Here is a 16,382-nt window from a genome sequence, read left to right as displayed (position 1 = left end):
CACTGTTAATCATTAGGGTTGGCCCAGTGATCAGGAAAGAGTTTTTAGAATTTACCTCACTATTAGATTCAGAGTTCGAAGATTTTTAGAGTTCGAATTCTGAATCTAATGGTTGGAGTTAGAAAGGATTTAGAGAGGGATGGAATAATAAAAAGTCTTATTTACTATTTGAAAATTGGATCTACCCAAGTTTTGGCCTTAAATCAAACATCAAGCTGGTGGTAAAGGATAAGTAAAAGGTGAGTTTCTTTGTGGCCACAGTACACTACATCTAATCAATTCTGAATAGTCGTTTTTTTTTTATTATACAAACACGAACGAGCTCAACTCACAGAACAGAAGATCCATAAGCAAAACGAAATCATCAACACTGACGAAGTAGAAAGGAACCACTTCAATGCCGCATTGAAAGAAAGAGGGGGGAAATTTCTAGTTAAGCATTTTTATGCTTCGTTAACCGATCAAGATTTTTCCATTTTCTGTTGGCAAATAAGCCACACTCTTTTAACCATTTTAGGTTTTTTTTGTCCCAGCTTGATATAAGCTTAAAAAAAAAAGCTAGTAATAAAAACATGCGAGAACAGGAAAAGAAAAGTTGTAGCTTAGAAAACTCATAATCCACATATTGAGCAATCAAAAACAAGCCTTCATTAAATCTTGCCTACATGCAATTATTACTCGAAGCTGCCAGTTTGAATACCAACAAAAAAGATACAATTGATCACCAAACATTTCAAGATGTCCAATTTCAGTATTCACAGTTGCCAAAGGAAGAAAGCAAAACAAATGCCATGGCTGGATCAGAAATCCATTTGTCCTTTCTTATCGCAGGTTGTGTCTAAAAGTGTGAAAAAGAAGAACAAGCAGGTTGTCAGATGAAGTTGCAAAACTATGCTGTAGACATTATGCATTCAATCGCTTCCTTACAAATTCCAGTCATTGTAGCCTCAGGCCCATAAACCTACAGTCAAAAAATGAACATGATTTAAGATATGAAACAGTAAAAAGCATCCAGACCATTCTTTTCCAGTTTTATGCCGTTTAATGAGTGAAAATGGATATACTCAAGCCTATGATTGAAAAACTAAAGTTAAAACGACAAGGCAACACTAGTAGGATTTGTTTCATCCTGACAAGAATTAAGTAAGTTTTGTTCTATTCAATAGATCAAGAAAAGACACAAACTTTAGATTCATGAAGATTTGCCTGGGTACAAGGAAATTAGGATCAATCTCACAATGCACTCAAATGAGATATTGACCGTTGACGATGCAATGCTAAATTCATTTTAGGCCCTACTACAAGAAAGCTCCATTCTGTATGTGATACTTTCATGCAACAGGTACGTCAAAAAAGAAATTCACAATCTCGTACCTCAAGGGGAACTCCCAATTCCTCTCCCAAAGCACGCATCTTCGCCAAGCCAGTCTGATAGTTAGGACCACCTCTTCGAACATATATATGCATTCTGGCAGCCTTTAACTTGGATTCCTACCCAGTTCACAGAGAGTAAGAGAATAAGGAAATGAAGAGTTTATCATTCAAAGAATGATGGAAGAAAATAAAATATTAGACTGCGGCTAAGTCAACCAAACCTTCTCCCTAAGAGCTCGAATAATCCCATTGAAAGTAGCAGCAACGTCAGTAAAATTTGCAATGCCACCACCAATAAGTAGAGCTCTCTTACGGCCGTCAGGGTTTGCTGTTGCACACTGCACCAGTATTAAGATGGATTATTCGTTAAGCAAGTGAGAAAACAAAAAAGGTAAAACTAATAGAAATGTCATTGAAGACAAAACACTAAATTCCTTACATCAATGACTACTCGAGCATATTGCAAAACTTCCTCTTCATTTGGCGCTCCACTGTATTCTGCATAGTTACCAAGCTCTGATGCATATCCCAGGTCTCCAACCTAGATAAAAGATTTTTAGACATACTAGAAAACAAAATTACCACAGATGAATGAGATATTCACAAAAGCTCAGAACTGCCTTTGAGCAGCAACATTTGTTGAGCGGTAAGCTATTTGGGATATGTTTGAATACTCACTGTATCAGCATAAATAACACTTGCACCACCACCAGCCACCATTGTCCAGATGCGTCCTTTAGGATTCAGAACAGTGAACTTCAAAGAAGCGCTAGTCTGCAATTGTTAACAACAAAATACATTAGCCACCAAACACATTTTGCCATGAAGTAGCTCCAATGACAATCAAACTCAAGTTATCAAAGAAAATTATGAGCCCAAAAAAATGACAGTTTCCTCAAAACAGACAAAAATTGTGTGGTCAAATGAATCTCGCTCAAAAACAAGCAAGTTTATATAGTGAACTTGGTCTCATCTGACAATGATACTCAATGTCTCACTTCAGTGAACTGCAGTAAAATTCAGGGCAAGAAGCTCCCTTTCTTTTCCCACCATTTCTTCTTTCAATGGATATGACACTGCAACTTTAAGCTGTATGCCCTCAACTTCCAGAATGCCTCGACTGTTTAGTGGTTTTGATGGGCAAAAGCTGTTTTTGTCTCCAAGCCACCAGTTGTTCAATTAGCATTTGAAAAATACAACTTTCAAAAATGTAGGGGTGAGCAAACGGTGCATATTCGGTAATTCGGTTATATGAATTCAGTAAATTTGGTTATTGGACTTACAGAAATCTAAACAGCTTTCAAATTCGAATTGGAGATACCCGAATTCATTCAATTTCGAATTTGAATTCGGAAACGGTCATGAATTTGGTTTAACCGAATTCATTAAAAAAAAAATTTGCTGAATCCTTTAATTGCAGTTTCCAGCCTAATTAAAATAATAAGTATTATAGTTATACTTAAATATAGTTATGTATTATACCTATACTTATTAATTATTATCTAATTTGAGTCATGTATAAAATAATAAGTATTATAGTTATGTTATATATTGTTGTATATTTGTATTATTATAGTCATAAACAATTAACAAATACTGAAATAGTATATTGTACATCATTATATATTATTATTATCATAAATACATGATAATACCATATACTAACTATTATTAATAGCATTTACCTATATAATATAATAATATATTAGTAGTATATACTAATACTAAACCAATTCTTTATAAACAAATTCGAAATCGGTTAATACCAAATTCATAATCTCATTACCTATTTCATACCATATTAGAATTCGGTGAATTCGGTAATTACTGCTTTTGTACCAAATTACCAAATATCCGATTTCAAATTATCAAATTGAATTTGAATTCGGGTATGAATTCGGTACGTACCGAACTTGCTCACCCCTACAAAAATGTAGTTACACAACCACAATAATGGCCCTTATCAGACAAATTAGCCTTATAAAACACAAAATGACGCTGTGATATGCTTGGATGAGCAGAAAGATAAGCGACTTACTTTTTCATCCAATGTGTGAACAAAGCTCTCAGTTGAGCTCAAAACCCTTCCAAAAGGAAGAGGGAACTCTATCATACCCCACCTAAAAGCACAAAAGTAAAACAGGATCAGATATCGAACAGCAAAGTATCTCCAGTTGGAACTTCAGAGTTCATGTCCACATGATAAAACTCTTAAGACATACTTCTTAAAGTTCTTAAAAGCAGCAGTGTCGTCCAACTCTCCTCGCATGTCCAATGGATATGGCTCCCCATTTACCAATGTAAAGGGATTCATCTCAAGGAAACTGAAATCCAGATCTGTGGAGATATAGAAACAAAGAAGTTCACTAACTTTATGATCTCAATAATTTAATTAGCAAACAATCATGCCACTCACTACCTGAAAAAAAATAATAAACTTAACACTCTTTCATCTTGCAGAAAGAACAAAACTGTAAAAGTAAATTAACTACTCTATTAAAAAAACGATGGAACTTTTTCTTAAAGAAGTCAGAGATGATCAATCATATTATCTTTACAAATTTAGGATCTTCCACAAAATTACAATACTCGGAGCAATACAGCTATAGATGGAAAGAACCTAGATCATCTACATTAAACGATTATCAATAACAGATTTGGAAATGCCAAGTATACTGTCATTACTGGACACTGCATACCTTGAAATACAGAAAATACGCCCATTATAAAGTCCCCAATCTTCCCTCGTACCTGAGTCAGATAATTTCTAAAATTCAGCCAGATACTCCAGAGATTAAACAAGAAATGTAAAAGAAAAGAACATTAAAATGTTCGAGAATGAACATGAGCATGTGCAACCAATAGGCAGACTGGATGATACATCTTTCCACCTTTTGGGATCATACATGGAGGAGTTGCAAATCATGCATTAGATTTACTAAACCCGATAGACCACATAACTAGAAGACCTATTGGCATTTGTCTCTTGAACACGAAAGTAAAGATTTATGCGGGACCACATTTGTAAAAATAGGTTCTTTGACCTTGTTTAGGTAAAATGCATGGGCTTTCTATTCCACATTCATCAACGTGCAAAGGTAGTAAAAGGCAATCCATAGCCAGAACCTAGCATTCTCTACTGTTACCAGTTACTTCCAACTAGCCACTACACACTTTTATGTCATACATTAGACTCCTAACTCCAATCAGTAGACTGGTTGTACACTCTGGAAAATCCAACAGTTTTGAGAAAGCCAACAATGAGTTATGGTAGTTGTAACAAACAAAACTTCTCACTCATCCAATGCAAGTTTGTGACAGAAATGTGCAATAATTAGGGAAAATAACACCTGGAGCCTTGTATATTTCCCCAACTTAGAGCACAGAAAGAACAACCACTATTCTAATTCAAACCATAAGCCTGACTCATCCAAAATATAAAGACAAGGCACGTCAACTTTCAGTCATGTTTATAACAGTCTACAAGTCATCCATTCACCTAAATTCAATTAAGGGAAACTAGATTGTGAAGGAAGCCAGAAAATTTGATCAGTTCAATAAGGCCAAAGAAGGCATGAATGCCCTCCTCTTCTTCTTCATTGGTTATTTTCCTAAACAACTTTTGCTTGAAAAAACTCAGGGTATAACAATATATTTCTTTTAATCTTCAGTGAAAAATAACTGCTCAAGTGTTCATTCCCAACAGAGGCAAAGGGAAGAACTTATGGTTTATACCTCCAAAGGAAGTGTAGCAATCAGTGGAGCACATGCCTCCGTTGTCATAGGTTTTTCAGTTGGAAGAAAGATTGTCTTAACCTGTAACATAGGAAACTTATTTATTATCATCAGTTTCCCTAAGATAATCCAATTACCATGACATACGTGCAACAGCAATTCTCCAGAATCTTCTAATTCATAGCACAAGAATTTGGTAAATTTTCACCTTGTCCCAATTCTCTTCAATTTCAATACCTCCACATTCTGAAAAGCTAATGGTACTCCCTAACCTTTCAGAAACTATGGAGAGGTAATATTCTTGGTCATGGGGAACAAATGGTTCAACAATGAAGGTTGTAATAGGTGCCTTGCAACCACCCATCTCAACCTAGAAGTCATCAAATGCATGCATTAGTAGCACAAACGACAACGTCAGAAGTAAATGAAAATCCAATTCCTTGGTTACCTCCACACCAAGGCGAGCTTTTACAAACTCAGCAACTTGTGCTAGATCCAAATTCAAAGCTACCAACCCACTCTTACCACGCTTCCCAAACAACATATCAGGTTTAACAACCAACTGTGTAGATGAAAGCCATGGTTCTTGGTTTGTCAACTCCGTGAAATCCGTAGATTCATTCACCTACAAGCAGTTTTAAGATTTTCCATAAAATAAGTGACTCTTTAGTACAAAGAGCATTGTCAAGAGAAAGCGTCAATAAACATGTATACTGTAGATCACAGCTGAAATGTTTTCATAAAGAGAAAGCCAAAAATGATGTGCCATACAGCAGGTTCCCAAGGAGAAGACTAGAAATACATGAAAAATATGTCATTTCATCTAGTGTTATTTATGTAAGTTTACCAAGCTAACTGAACCACTTATTACGGCTACTTGGTGGAGCATCCTTAGAGCCTTTATATTTGGCATCCCCTTTTCACCTGTTGCTTGTTCACATGGGTAAGCGACAGAGAAAGTAATGGAACATAATGACCCTTGACAAGATTGATATTGCGAAGCAGTAACTTGAATTGAACTGACATTTTCCAGGTTTTGAAATCACTAGACTTGACAAATTCTAGGTCTTTTCTACTCATTTCAAAAGGATGTCAACTCCATTTTCCTCACTTATTCATTTTAATCATAATTCCGCAAAGTAGTATTTTTCTGATCATAGAACTTTCCTTTTCATTGCTTTACACCATTTAACTCTTTCTCCAAGTAGATTAATGCTTTTCAACTATGTATTCCAGAAGTGATTCTTCAAAAAACTTACATGATAAGGTTCAGGTTGTCATTTTTTTAACTAATACTTTTCAATCGTTGCGTCAAACAGAAGCAAATCTCCTACAAAGGTGGCCTATTTAAGAGGAGTTATAACAGTGACTCAGATACAATCTAACAGTATGATTGCAGTCCCAGGTAGTATTGGCTCTTTTTAATCATTTACCCTTTGGCAACTGAAATACAATAAAGAGAACTTCCAACATTTAGCAAATAGAAGGAACAACACAAAATTCAATGTCCAACTGTAAAGATTCCAATTCGAACAATAGAAAACTACTATATTAAACTCCAATCAAGAAAATCACAGTCCCAAATGCAATTAACGTATCTAAAGCCTATAGCACAAAATCAAAACCACAAAAACTGAAGAACTCTATTCAAATTCATCAGATAACGTGAGCAGTAATCATATTAAATACAAAAAAGGGGATTGGATAATGCAGAAGATAGAAAACGGGATTACTTGAGCAGAGCAGATCTGCAGGTCAATCCCAGCAAGTCCTTTCAAATTCTCCTTTAGAAGTCTCTTTGAATCATACTCTCTGATCTTCTTTCTTGCCATTGTTTTCCCTTCTTTTTATCCAATTATGCACTCAAGAAAAAAAATCCCAGAAAAAACCCAAGTCTTATATTTTCCACTCAGCTATACTCAAAGAAATATTGAAGTACAGTAGTAGTGATATATTACCAGCTATCAAGACTCTTTCCACGAGAGGATAAATGAAAGAGATCTGATCGGATAGGAGAGATAGAATTATTGGCTTTAAAGAGAAGAATGGGCAGGTGGATCGATGATACAATAAAAATTAGGAGCAAAAGAGAAGAGGAAAAGGAGAAGGGTTGGCACTGAGTCGGTACTAAGGTAGTTGGGCGACTTCAGCAATGAGGATGTTTGTTGGATAACGGTTATGGGTATGCTGTCTCGTGACTCTTATCTTTCTTTCTAAAACTTTTTTTTTTGAATTCATGTTTAATATTGAGGATTCCTTTTATATATATTGAGAATTCATCTTTCTATTTTTTGTTTGGGGTTTACTTATATGTAATTATCTATTTGAAAACATTAGATTGACATTGAATTGGTAAACTTAGCCAAGATATGCCGAGGGTTTTGATTTTCGAAATTCTTGAATTGCAATTTACGGGTCTTGTATTTTATTATTCTGATGATGAGAAAGATGATTTCAAGATATATTTGATATTTTCTTTGGGGTTAATTTTTTTTAAAAAATGTTATGATGAAGGGTTTTAAATGGTACTATTTGATGATGAATGTTTGAATGATTTAATTGATATAGTTTTGAATCTATCACGAATTTTACTAGAAATTTGAAAGGCCAAAGTATTATTTGATTCTTCTGCTTCCCCTTAAATTGTGCAAAAGCATAGTTCATTTGACAAATGTTAACAAGATGTTGCACAGTCCAACCTAATTTTCTAGGCTTTCTTTTTTTCTACAGTAGATAATAATCTATTCTACACCTACTCCTACTCCTACTTTAACCTATTTTAGGAGAAACCCAACTAGATTTATGGGGGGGCTAACGGGGACTAAATCACCATCGGACTAGACGGATGCACTACACACCCATCTAGATTTGTTAGAGAGCCACATACTGTGCCAATTGATGGGAGGCAAGGTGTGATGGTGGCCAAGCCTTAATGGTTTGATGGTGGCCGCCAGTCTAAAGGCTAGTGATTCAACCTAAATTTTTTAGGTATCAATGTTTTTCTTTTCTTTCTCTATTTTAATTGACTGATCACTATTTCAAGTAAATGAAATTTTGATCATGAATCCCCTTCATGACTCTCCAAACACCTTACTACAAAACACTTGTAGCTTTACCATCCATCAGTTGACATGGGCTACTAACTAAAGAAAAGAACTTCATGCGGTTTACTCTTGTAATAGTCATTCACACGTACAAAATTTTTAGGTTAAATATGCCATTTAATCCCTATTCACTTCCATATGTTGCTAAAGTAGTAGAAAATTAAAAATCATGTAAGAAAAAGAGGTCTGCCTTTATCTGCATGGCAAAATAGAAGCCATAGAATGGCTATTTGGATTGTGATTTTATGCAAAAAAATTTTACGTTTTTCATAAATATATTTTTTAATTAATTTTTTACCTCACATATATTAAATCGTTACATTACATTTTTTTTTTAATAAAAACTCCTAAAATGGCAATCCAAACGGGGTAAGAGTATCATTCTTTTTTATGTTTTCTCTCTTCCTTTTAAGAACATTAACCAGACAAGACACACTTTCTAATTATGAGCAGAAGTGTTTATCTTATATATGCACAGAAGTTGGGAGCATCCAATACTAGGCCTACTTGATTTGTTTGTTCCAAGAATACTAGAATAGTGAAAGTGCTACTCATTCATATTAGATCATTGTTAACCAGATAAATTACTTTCTGCAGAGGGTTTCTTTATTTCTACAAAAATGGTGCTCAATTTCCCCAAAACTTCGAACGTACTCGCCATGTCAATGTTCTAGTAGGGCGTAGTTCCATTGATACAGACAAGAAAAGCCCTATAGAGATTCTGAGGTACCCGTTGAGAAAGTCCACAATTATACTACTAAGCTTCAAGAGTGACAAGATAATAGTTCATTCTATGTTTAACAACTTGATGACTAACTTATCGAAAAAAATCATTGGATCGAGCATCATTTGGATCTACATCTGCAACTTTTTCAACTAAAAAAATGTTGATTTTCTTCGATACTAATACTTATTTGACCGGATACAAACTCAAAAGCATCCCTCCCACCCTTCCCCAAAACAAATAGAGCGAGTAAAACATGTTTTAATAATAGTATACGTCTTGTCTAGTGAGTTATGTAGGACATAATTTTGGCTACAAACTTAACGGTACAAATCAAGACGAATTACTAAGACAAACTCTCATTGAGACACTGATATTACAATAAATTGACAGCTTAAAAGTTTAATAAAATCAATGTGTCGATTTTAAATTTCAACGTTCAACTTTTACCTTTTTTTTTTTTCAAACACCTAAAATATGCTGAAATGGCGTCCAAAAGGCCAACTATAATAAGTAATAAAATTTTACGTCCATTGCTTTAAATCACCAGTCAGGGGTGCTTGTAAAAGTTATCCAAATGCAATTCGACTAATTCATCCATTCTAAAATTGGATCCCATCATTTACTTACCTTGTATTAGACAAAGAAATCTACTAGTCCCTTCCTTGCAGTAATTAAGGATAGATATTAGACCAAATACATCATGAGACTTCCCTTATAGGGTACACAAAATTTGCCTATGGGAGGACTTCAATAGATAGCGCCGGGGCATACAAGTCCAAGATATTGAGACTCGACTTATATACACCACACATTGCTCGTAGATAAAATAGCCTTATAATGATCGACCATGGGCATGAAATGAATTTAGTGTTCCAGAATCAACAAATGAAAAGAGTTAAAATATGTAAATCCTTAACAGGAATGAGATAGATTAAAAACGGACAGCACGATTACATATAAATTTTTATGAGTAATAGTTTTGAAGAAACTAAACGAATCTAATATTTTAGATTTAACAAGTAAAAAGACGTTAAGTATGTAAATTCATAACAGACATAAGATAAAATTAAAGGAAAAACAAGAACACGCAAAATACTATACGAAATAATACTTTTTTAAGCAATCAAATGAACTCATAAATGAACTTAGAGAAATAAACTAAATGAACTTAGAATTTTAGATTGAACAAAGTAAAAGAGTAATGTACGTATAATCATAAGAGACATGAAACAAATTAAAGGAAATACAATAATAAAGAAAAAAGGTTTATAATTAATATCTTTTCGCATCGTTAATCACTTTTTTCCTAAATAAATTGTTAGGACCAAACCAAACCTAAACTTTCCCCAACTTAAAACCTTATAATCCAATATAGGTTGAAAATGATGACAAAGATGTAAATGATGTTTATTAAGACATGGACACCATGAGCACACCCGATAATTTCCCGCCAGGGCCTTAAACCCCCCCAAAAAATAAAGCCTTGCTTCCCGCCATTTTCACGGAAAAGATAAATAAAAGGGAAAGCAGAGAAGAAGACGGCAGCTGCACTTTCCCTGCACAAAACGATGTCGTGTTCCCCGTATGGTCCACTGTCCCCACATGTGAGCGGAAAACCCCAAAACTACCCTCCTTGAACGCATTTATCCAAATACCCTTAACTTTTACCAAAATTGAAATTATCACAATACCCCTGGGAAACCACACCCGTACGTTCCCCCACCGCAAATTACCTCATAATCCACGGGACACACTCGTCATTTGGTTCAAAAATCGGTGGCATTTGGAGTAATTATCAGAAACTCCTTGCCGTGATTCACAACTCACCCAACCATAAATACCTCGGAAAGCCTGAAAATCAAACTACTATAATTCATTCACTCCTCTCAAGCCCAAAATTCACTCTCTCGACCTTGGCTCTCTTTCTTGCATGCTCTCCAAAAATCCTCTCCCCGAATTCGTTCTTTGAGCTCTCTCGACGAAGAATTCATCCTTTGTTCTTCGTTTCTCTCTTCAATCTTCAAAATTTTTTGGAAAAACTCGATGCGTTTGATCTTCTTAGCTTCCTCACTCAAACTGATAACGTGTTAGCGATAAAATTAGTGTAAATTAACTCCGTGGCTTTGCAACCCTAACCCTAGTTGCTACATTCCGCCGCTAGGTCAAAACCGAAATCCAGGCGGCGGCTGAAGCGTAAAACTTCATCCGGGTTGTTTGATTCGCTCTTTCTTCAATCAAAGGGTGAGTCATTTCAGTTGTATTAATCTGTTTATGTTTCATTTCTAGGGCTGGTTGAATAGGTTCTTTACTTTTTATAGCTTTTTAACTTAATTGAAACCCTAATTGGGCTTATTTGGGGATCAAAACTTTCTTTTTCGATTTGGGGGGTTTTTGTGTTTGGGATTGTGGGAACGCTAATGTGCTTGAATTTAACTTTATTTTGGGGTTTCCTCTTACTATTTATTAAATCTGGAAAACCTATATTCATTTAATTTTTGAAATTTTAGATTAAAACAGTTCTTTTTGCTTAAAGATGGGCGATTAAAAACTGTTTTATTTTGATGGATTGAAGTTGGTCTGGTGGATTCCCTGGTTGTTTTTACTTACGAAAAAACTAATTTTTCTTAGGGTTAAAAAAAAAAAAGAGAAACTTTTATTGAAACTTGTCTGAGTTTCCATATTCGGAGATTTTGTGTCGGAGTTTGTTGTTGTTTGGGGGCATCCTTGACCATTTCCTCTAAGCCTAGTTTTTTCTCAATCCTCGACCCCCATGCAAGCCCCACACTCACCTTCATCCAACGCCCGCATCTACATAGACTCACCTATATATTCTCTTTCACACTCATTCACAGAAAATCATCCATCTATTGATGGCTTGTGCATAGATTTTTAGATAGCTCCTTTGCTTTTAGTAGACACCCCAGCCCACAGAAGCACAGGTTAACACTTCCAGATTAGCATGCAAGTTATAAAAAAAAAATAGATAAAAAATAAAGGTTGGTATGTGGTTTGTTAGTCGATATTTTCCTTTAGCATCTGTTTGTGATCGCCTTTTTGAACAATTGTTGTCATCACATTGTTGCATAGATGCATATTATGTGAGTTATTTACCATTGACTAGAAGAGATTCTGTAACATCTTTAAATTCTTTTGCATCTTTTCATTCATAACCTTTTGTTTGCAGAGCAGTGGTTGATGCATCATGGCAGAGCAGCGTAATGATAGTGGTCCACCTGCTAATGGGAATGCAGGTGGTGGAGTTCCATATGCTATAGATCTGGACACCTTCTCCAAAAGGTTGCAGGCCCTCTATTCGCACTGGAAGGAACACATAAATGAGCTGTGGGGATCTGCTGATCTGTTTGCAATTGCCACACCACCACCTTCTGAAGATCTGTGTTACTTAAAGTCTTCCACCCTGAATATTTGGCTTCTTGGATATGAATTTCCAGAGACAATCATGGTTTTTGGAGGCAAACAGATCCACTTCTTATGCAGCCAGAAGAAGGCTAGTTTACTTGAAACTGTGAAAGGATCTGCTAAAGATTCTTTTGACATGGATGTCATCATTCATGTTAAGCAGAAAGGTGATGATGGGACTACCCAAATGGATTCTGTTCTCCGTGCCATGCGTTCACAATCAAAGTCTGACAGTCGCAACACCCCCACTGTGGGACACATTGTGAGAGAGGCTCCTGAAGGGGCGCTTTTGGAAAAATGGGCTGATAAGTTAAAAAGCTCTGGTTTCCAGCTGTGTGACATAAGTAATGGATTATCTGATCTTTTTGCTGTCAAGGACCAGAATGAGATAACTTATGTCAAGAAAGCTGCATACTTGACTGCTTCTGTAATGAAGAGCTTTGTTGTGCCCAGACTTGAGAAGGTCATAGATGATGAAAAGAAAATTACTCACTCAGCATTGATGGAAGACACAGAAAGGGCTATTCTGGATCCTGCTAAAATCAAGGTGAAGCTGAAAGCTGAGAATGTGGATATTTGCTACCCTCCTATTTTCCAGAGTGGTGGGAGTTTTGATCTCAGACCTAGTGCTTCAAGCAATGATGATGATCTCTTTTATGATTCAACCAGTGTGATCATCTGTGCTATTGGGTCCCGCTATAACAGCTATTGTTCCAATATTGCAAGGACGTTTCTTATTGATGCAAACACAATGCAAATGAAAGCTTATCAAGTTCTTCTAAAAGCCCACGAAGCAGCAGTTGGAGCACTGAAGCCTGGGAATCAAGTCGGTGCTGTCTATCAGGCAGCCGTTGCAGTTGTAAAAGAGAATGCTCCTCAATTGTTGCCCAACCTGACTAAATCTGCTGGGACAGGTATTGGGCTAGAGTTTCGTGAGTCAGGGTTGACTTTGAATGTGAAAAATGATCGATTGCTTAAAGCAGGGATGGCTTTCAATGTGTCGCTTGGATTTCAGAATTTACAAACTGAATCGGCCAATCCAAAAGGTCAAAATTTTTCGCTGTTGGTTGCTGATACAGTTATTGTCACAAATGATGGTTGTGATGTGGTGACCCAGTTGAGCTCTAAAGATGTTAGGGATGTTGCTTACTCTTTTAATGAAGGCGAAGAAGAAGAAGAAGAAGAGCCAAAAGTGAAGGTTGACTCTACTGCCAAGGAATATTCAAAAGCAACGCTACGGTCAGACAACCAGGAGATGTCAAAGGAAGAACTCCGGAAGCAGCACCAGGCTGAACTTGCGCGACAGAAAAATGAAGAAACTGCTCGTCGCCTTGCTGGTGGAGATTCAGTCACTGGAAACAACCGGACATCTGTCAAGACCTCCAGTGAGCTGATTGCATACAAGAGCGTAAATGATTTGCCACCACCTAGAGAGATGATGATACAAGTCGACCAAAAGCACGAGGCTGTTCTTGTGCCTATATATGGTATCATGGTGCCTTTCCATGTTGCTACTGTGAAAACAGTCTCCAGCCAGCAGGATACTAATAGGAATTGCTATATCCGCATAATTTTTAACGTGCCTGGTACTCCTTTCAATCCTCATGATGCTAACACACTGAAAAATCAGGGAGCTATATACTTGAAGGAGGTTTCATTCCGTTCTAAGGATCCTAGGCACATCAGTGAAGTGGTGCAGCAGATCAAAACACTTAGGCGAAATGTTGTTGCAAGGGAGTCTGAAAGAGCTGAGAGGGCAACACTGGTTACTCAGGAGAAGCTAGTACTTGCTGGAAACAAATTTAAGCCTTTGAGGTTGTCTGAATTGTGGATTCGTCCTGTTTTTGGTGGTCGTGGAAGGAAGCTGACTGGTACACTTGAAGCTCATGTTAACGGTTTCAGGTATATTTCTCCTTTCCTCTGCCCACTTTTCCTCTCGGCTGCACAGCATGCTATAACTGTTTGTCTGAACCTGAACTGAATATTTCAGGTATTCAACCTCGAGGCAAGATGAGAAGGTTGACATTATGTATGGTAATATCAAGCATGCTTTCTTCCAGCCTGCTGAGAAGGAGATGATTACCCTTGTTCACTTTCATCTTCACAATCACATAATGGTGGGAAATAAGAAAACCAAGGATGTTCAGTTTTATACTGAGGTGATGGACGTGGTCCAAACACTTGGGGGCGGAAAGAGATCTGCCTATGATCCAGACGAGATTGAAGAAGAACAGAGGGAGAGAGATCGCAAAAACAAAATCAACATGGACTTTCAGAATTTTGTCAACCGTGTGAATGATCTCTGGGGGCAACCTCAGTTTAAAGCGCTTGACCTCGAGTTTGATCAACCTCTGCGAGAACTAGGGTTCTATGGAGTGCATAATAAATCCTCAACTTTCATTATTCCAACTTCAAGCTGTTTGGTTGAGCTGATAGAGACTCCTTTCTTTGTTGTTACCCTTAGTGAGATTGAGATCGTGAACTTAGAAAGAGTGGGTCTTGGGCAGAAAAATTTTGATATGGCAATTGTTTTCAAAGACTTCAAGCGTGCAGTAGCAAAGATAGACTCGATTCCTTGCACAGCACTTGATGGCATCAAGGAATGGCTGGACACCACAGACCTTAAGTACTATGAGAGCAAGCTGAATCTTAATTGGCCTAATATACTGAAAAACATCATTGATGACCCTCAGGGCTTCATAGACAATGGTGGCTGGGAGTTTCTGAACCTGGAAGTTTCTGACTCAGAGTCTGATCAATCTGAGGAGTCAGATGTTGGTTATGAGCCATCAGATGTTGAGCCTGAATCTGAGTCAGAAGATGAAGATTCTGGCAGTGAATCACTCGTTGAATCTGATGACGATGAAGAGGAAGAGGAGGAAGAGTCAGAGGAAGAGAGAGGAAAGACTTGGGAAGAGTTGGAGAGGGAGGCAAGCAATGCAGATAGGGAGAAAGGGGATGAATCAGACAGTGACGATGAGAGACGCAGAAGGAAGATGAAGGGTTATGGCAAGTCAAGAGCTGGTCCAAGTAGCAGTGCCCCAAAGCGAGGCAGGTTCAGGTAGATCTGATGGGAGTTTGATCTAGTCAACTTCGTCAGGCATTGACTTGGGTGCAGTAGTTGCAGCTAGTCTAGACATTAGCCCAGTGGTAAATTCTCCGTAGAAAGTGGTTTTAGCGTTTTGGTGTTGTTGTCTATGTTTTGATTCCTAGTTGGAAGGATAGATGATAAGACTTCAGCTGTAAATTGGTAGCTTATCTTTATGGGAAACTTAATCTTATGTCCCTAGTCTGCTTTCATGATAGTTGTGGTTTTCTGTTTTCATTTGTGCTGGCTTTTGTAGCATGGTTGATCTCGCCTCTCAACTCTTTTTCCTTTATTTGGCTAGGTTAAGAGTATCCAATATTATATTTCCATGCGGAAGCATGCCCCATAGAATGGAACATTTGCTGGAGACATGCGTTATTTGGAAAGAAAAGGAATCTAGTACAGGAGAATTTAACCTTAACGGTCAGCTTTTTCTCTTTCATGTTGTGGCATATATGCCCGTTTATTGATGCATCTGTGATTCGTACTGAATCTATTGATTGCATGCTCTTGATGCCCACCACAAGTAAAAGATGTCATATATACATCTTAGGCTAGGGTTGCGGGCTCGCCCACCATGCTCACATTCATCATCAACTAGCCTTAGACATGGATCCATACTTCCCGTTAAAAGTTGCATGCGAGATCCAAAAGAAAATTACGAAGTAAAACTTATAAAGTAAATGCAACTATTAACAGGTTTTGTTTTTCCCTAATAGTACATGGTATTCATATTCAACATGCAATGTGTTGTTCGAGCAGACGAAGGAGAAATATGGCCTTTGAAGCTTGAAATATACCTTACTAATAAGTTCTTTTTTTAAGTGGTTCAGAAAGGCTCAAGCATGGCGTGGATAAATATATAGAGTTTGCAGCAGAAACTTCCTTAACATACGTTGCATGCATCTTTCATCAAAATAGGCCAAAAGATATG

General features: G+C 36.9%; 2 protein-coding genes across 5 annotated transcripts; one reads left to right on the top strand and one right to left on the bottom strand.

The window, feature by feature from the left end:
• Positions 1 to 625: 625 nt before the first annotated feature.
• Positions 626 to 7,280, bottom strand: LOC113727850 (ATP-citrate synthase alpha chain protein 2). 3 transcript variants are annotated; one of them, XM_072076382.1, is made up of 13 exons: positions 7,068 to 7,205; positions 6,843 to 6,971; positions 5,558 to 5,734; positions 5,318 to 5,479; positions 5,110 to 5,190; positions 4,074 to 4,125; positions 3,597 to 3,711; positions 3,413 to 3,494; positions 2,053 to 2,148; positions 1,814 to 1,915; positions 1,596 to 1,712; positions 1,375 to 1,491; positions 747 to 961 (listed from the first exon to the last, which is right to left on the bottom strand). In XM_072076382.1, exons 2-13 carry the CDS (start codon positions 6,939 to 6,941, stop codon positions 890 to 892), a joined length of 1,272 nt encoding a protein of 423 aa, XP_071932483.1. In that variant the 5' UTR covers positions 6,942 to 6,971; positions 7,068 to 7,205; the 3' UTR covers positions 747 to 889. The 3 variants fall into 3 exon arrangements, with proteins under 3 accessions (XP_027108026.1, XP_071932483.1, XP_071932484.1); XM_027252225.2 differs by having other exon boundaries at positions 626 to 961; positions 6,843 to 7,280; XM_072076383.1 differs by lacking the exons at positions 5,110 to 5,190; positions 5,318 to 5,479 and having other exon boundaries at positions 6,843 to 7,075.
• Positions 7,281 to 10,810: 3,530 nt separating this feature from the next.
• On the top strand, positions 10,811 to 15,649 carry LOC113727849 (FACT complex subunit SPT16). Of its 2 annotated transcripts, none has more exons than XM_027252224.2 (3): positions 10,811 to 11,181; positions 12,130 to 14,262; positions 14,351 to 15,649. In XM_027252224.2, exons 2-3 carry the CDS (start codon positions 12,143 to 12,145, stop codon positions 15,423 to 15,425), a joined length of 3,195 nt encoding a protein of 1,064 aa, XP_027108025.2. In that variant the 5' UTR covers positions 10,811 to 11,181; positions 12,130 to 12,142; the 3' UTR covers positions 15,426 to 15,649. The 2 variants fall into 2 exon arrangements, with proteins under 2 accessions (XP_027108025.2, XP_027108024.2); XM_027252223.2 differs by having other exon boundaries at positions 12,125 to 14,262.
• Positions 15,650 to 16,382: the final 733 nt, after the last annotated feature.

The sequence above is a fragment of the Coffea arabica genome, chromosome 2c, assembly GCF_036785885.1.
Source record: "Coffea arabica cultivar ET-39 chromosome 2c, Coffea Arabica ET-39 HiFi, whole genome shotgun sequence".
Taxonomy (NCBI): domain Eukaryota; kingdom Viridiplantae; phylum Streptophyta; class Magnoliopsida; order Gentianales; family Rubiaceae; genus Coffea; species Coffea arabica.
Note: the sequence above shows the minus strand (reverse complement) of the source record. Positions and strands in the feature narration are given on the sequence as shown.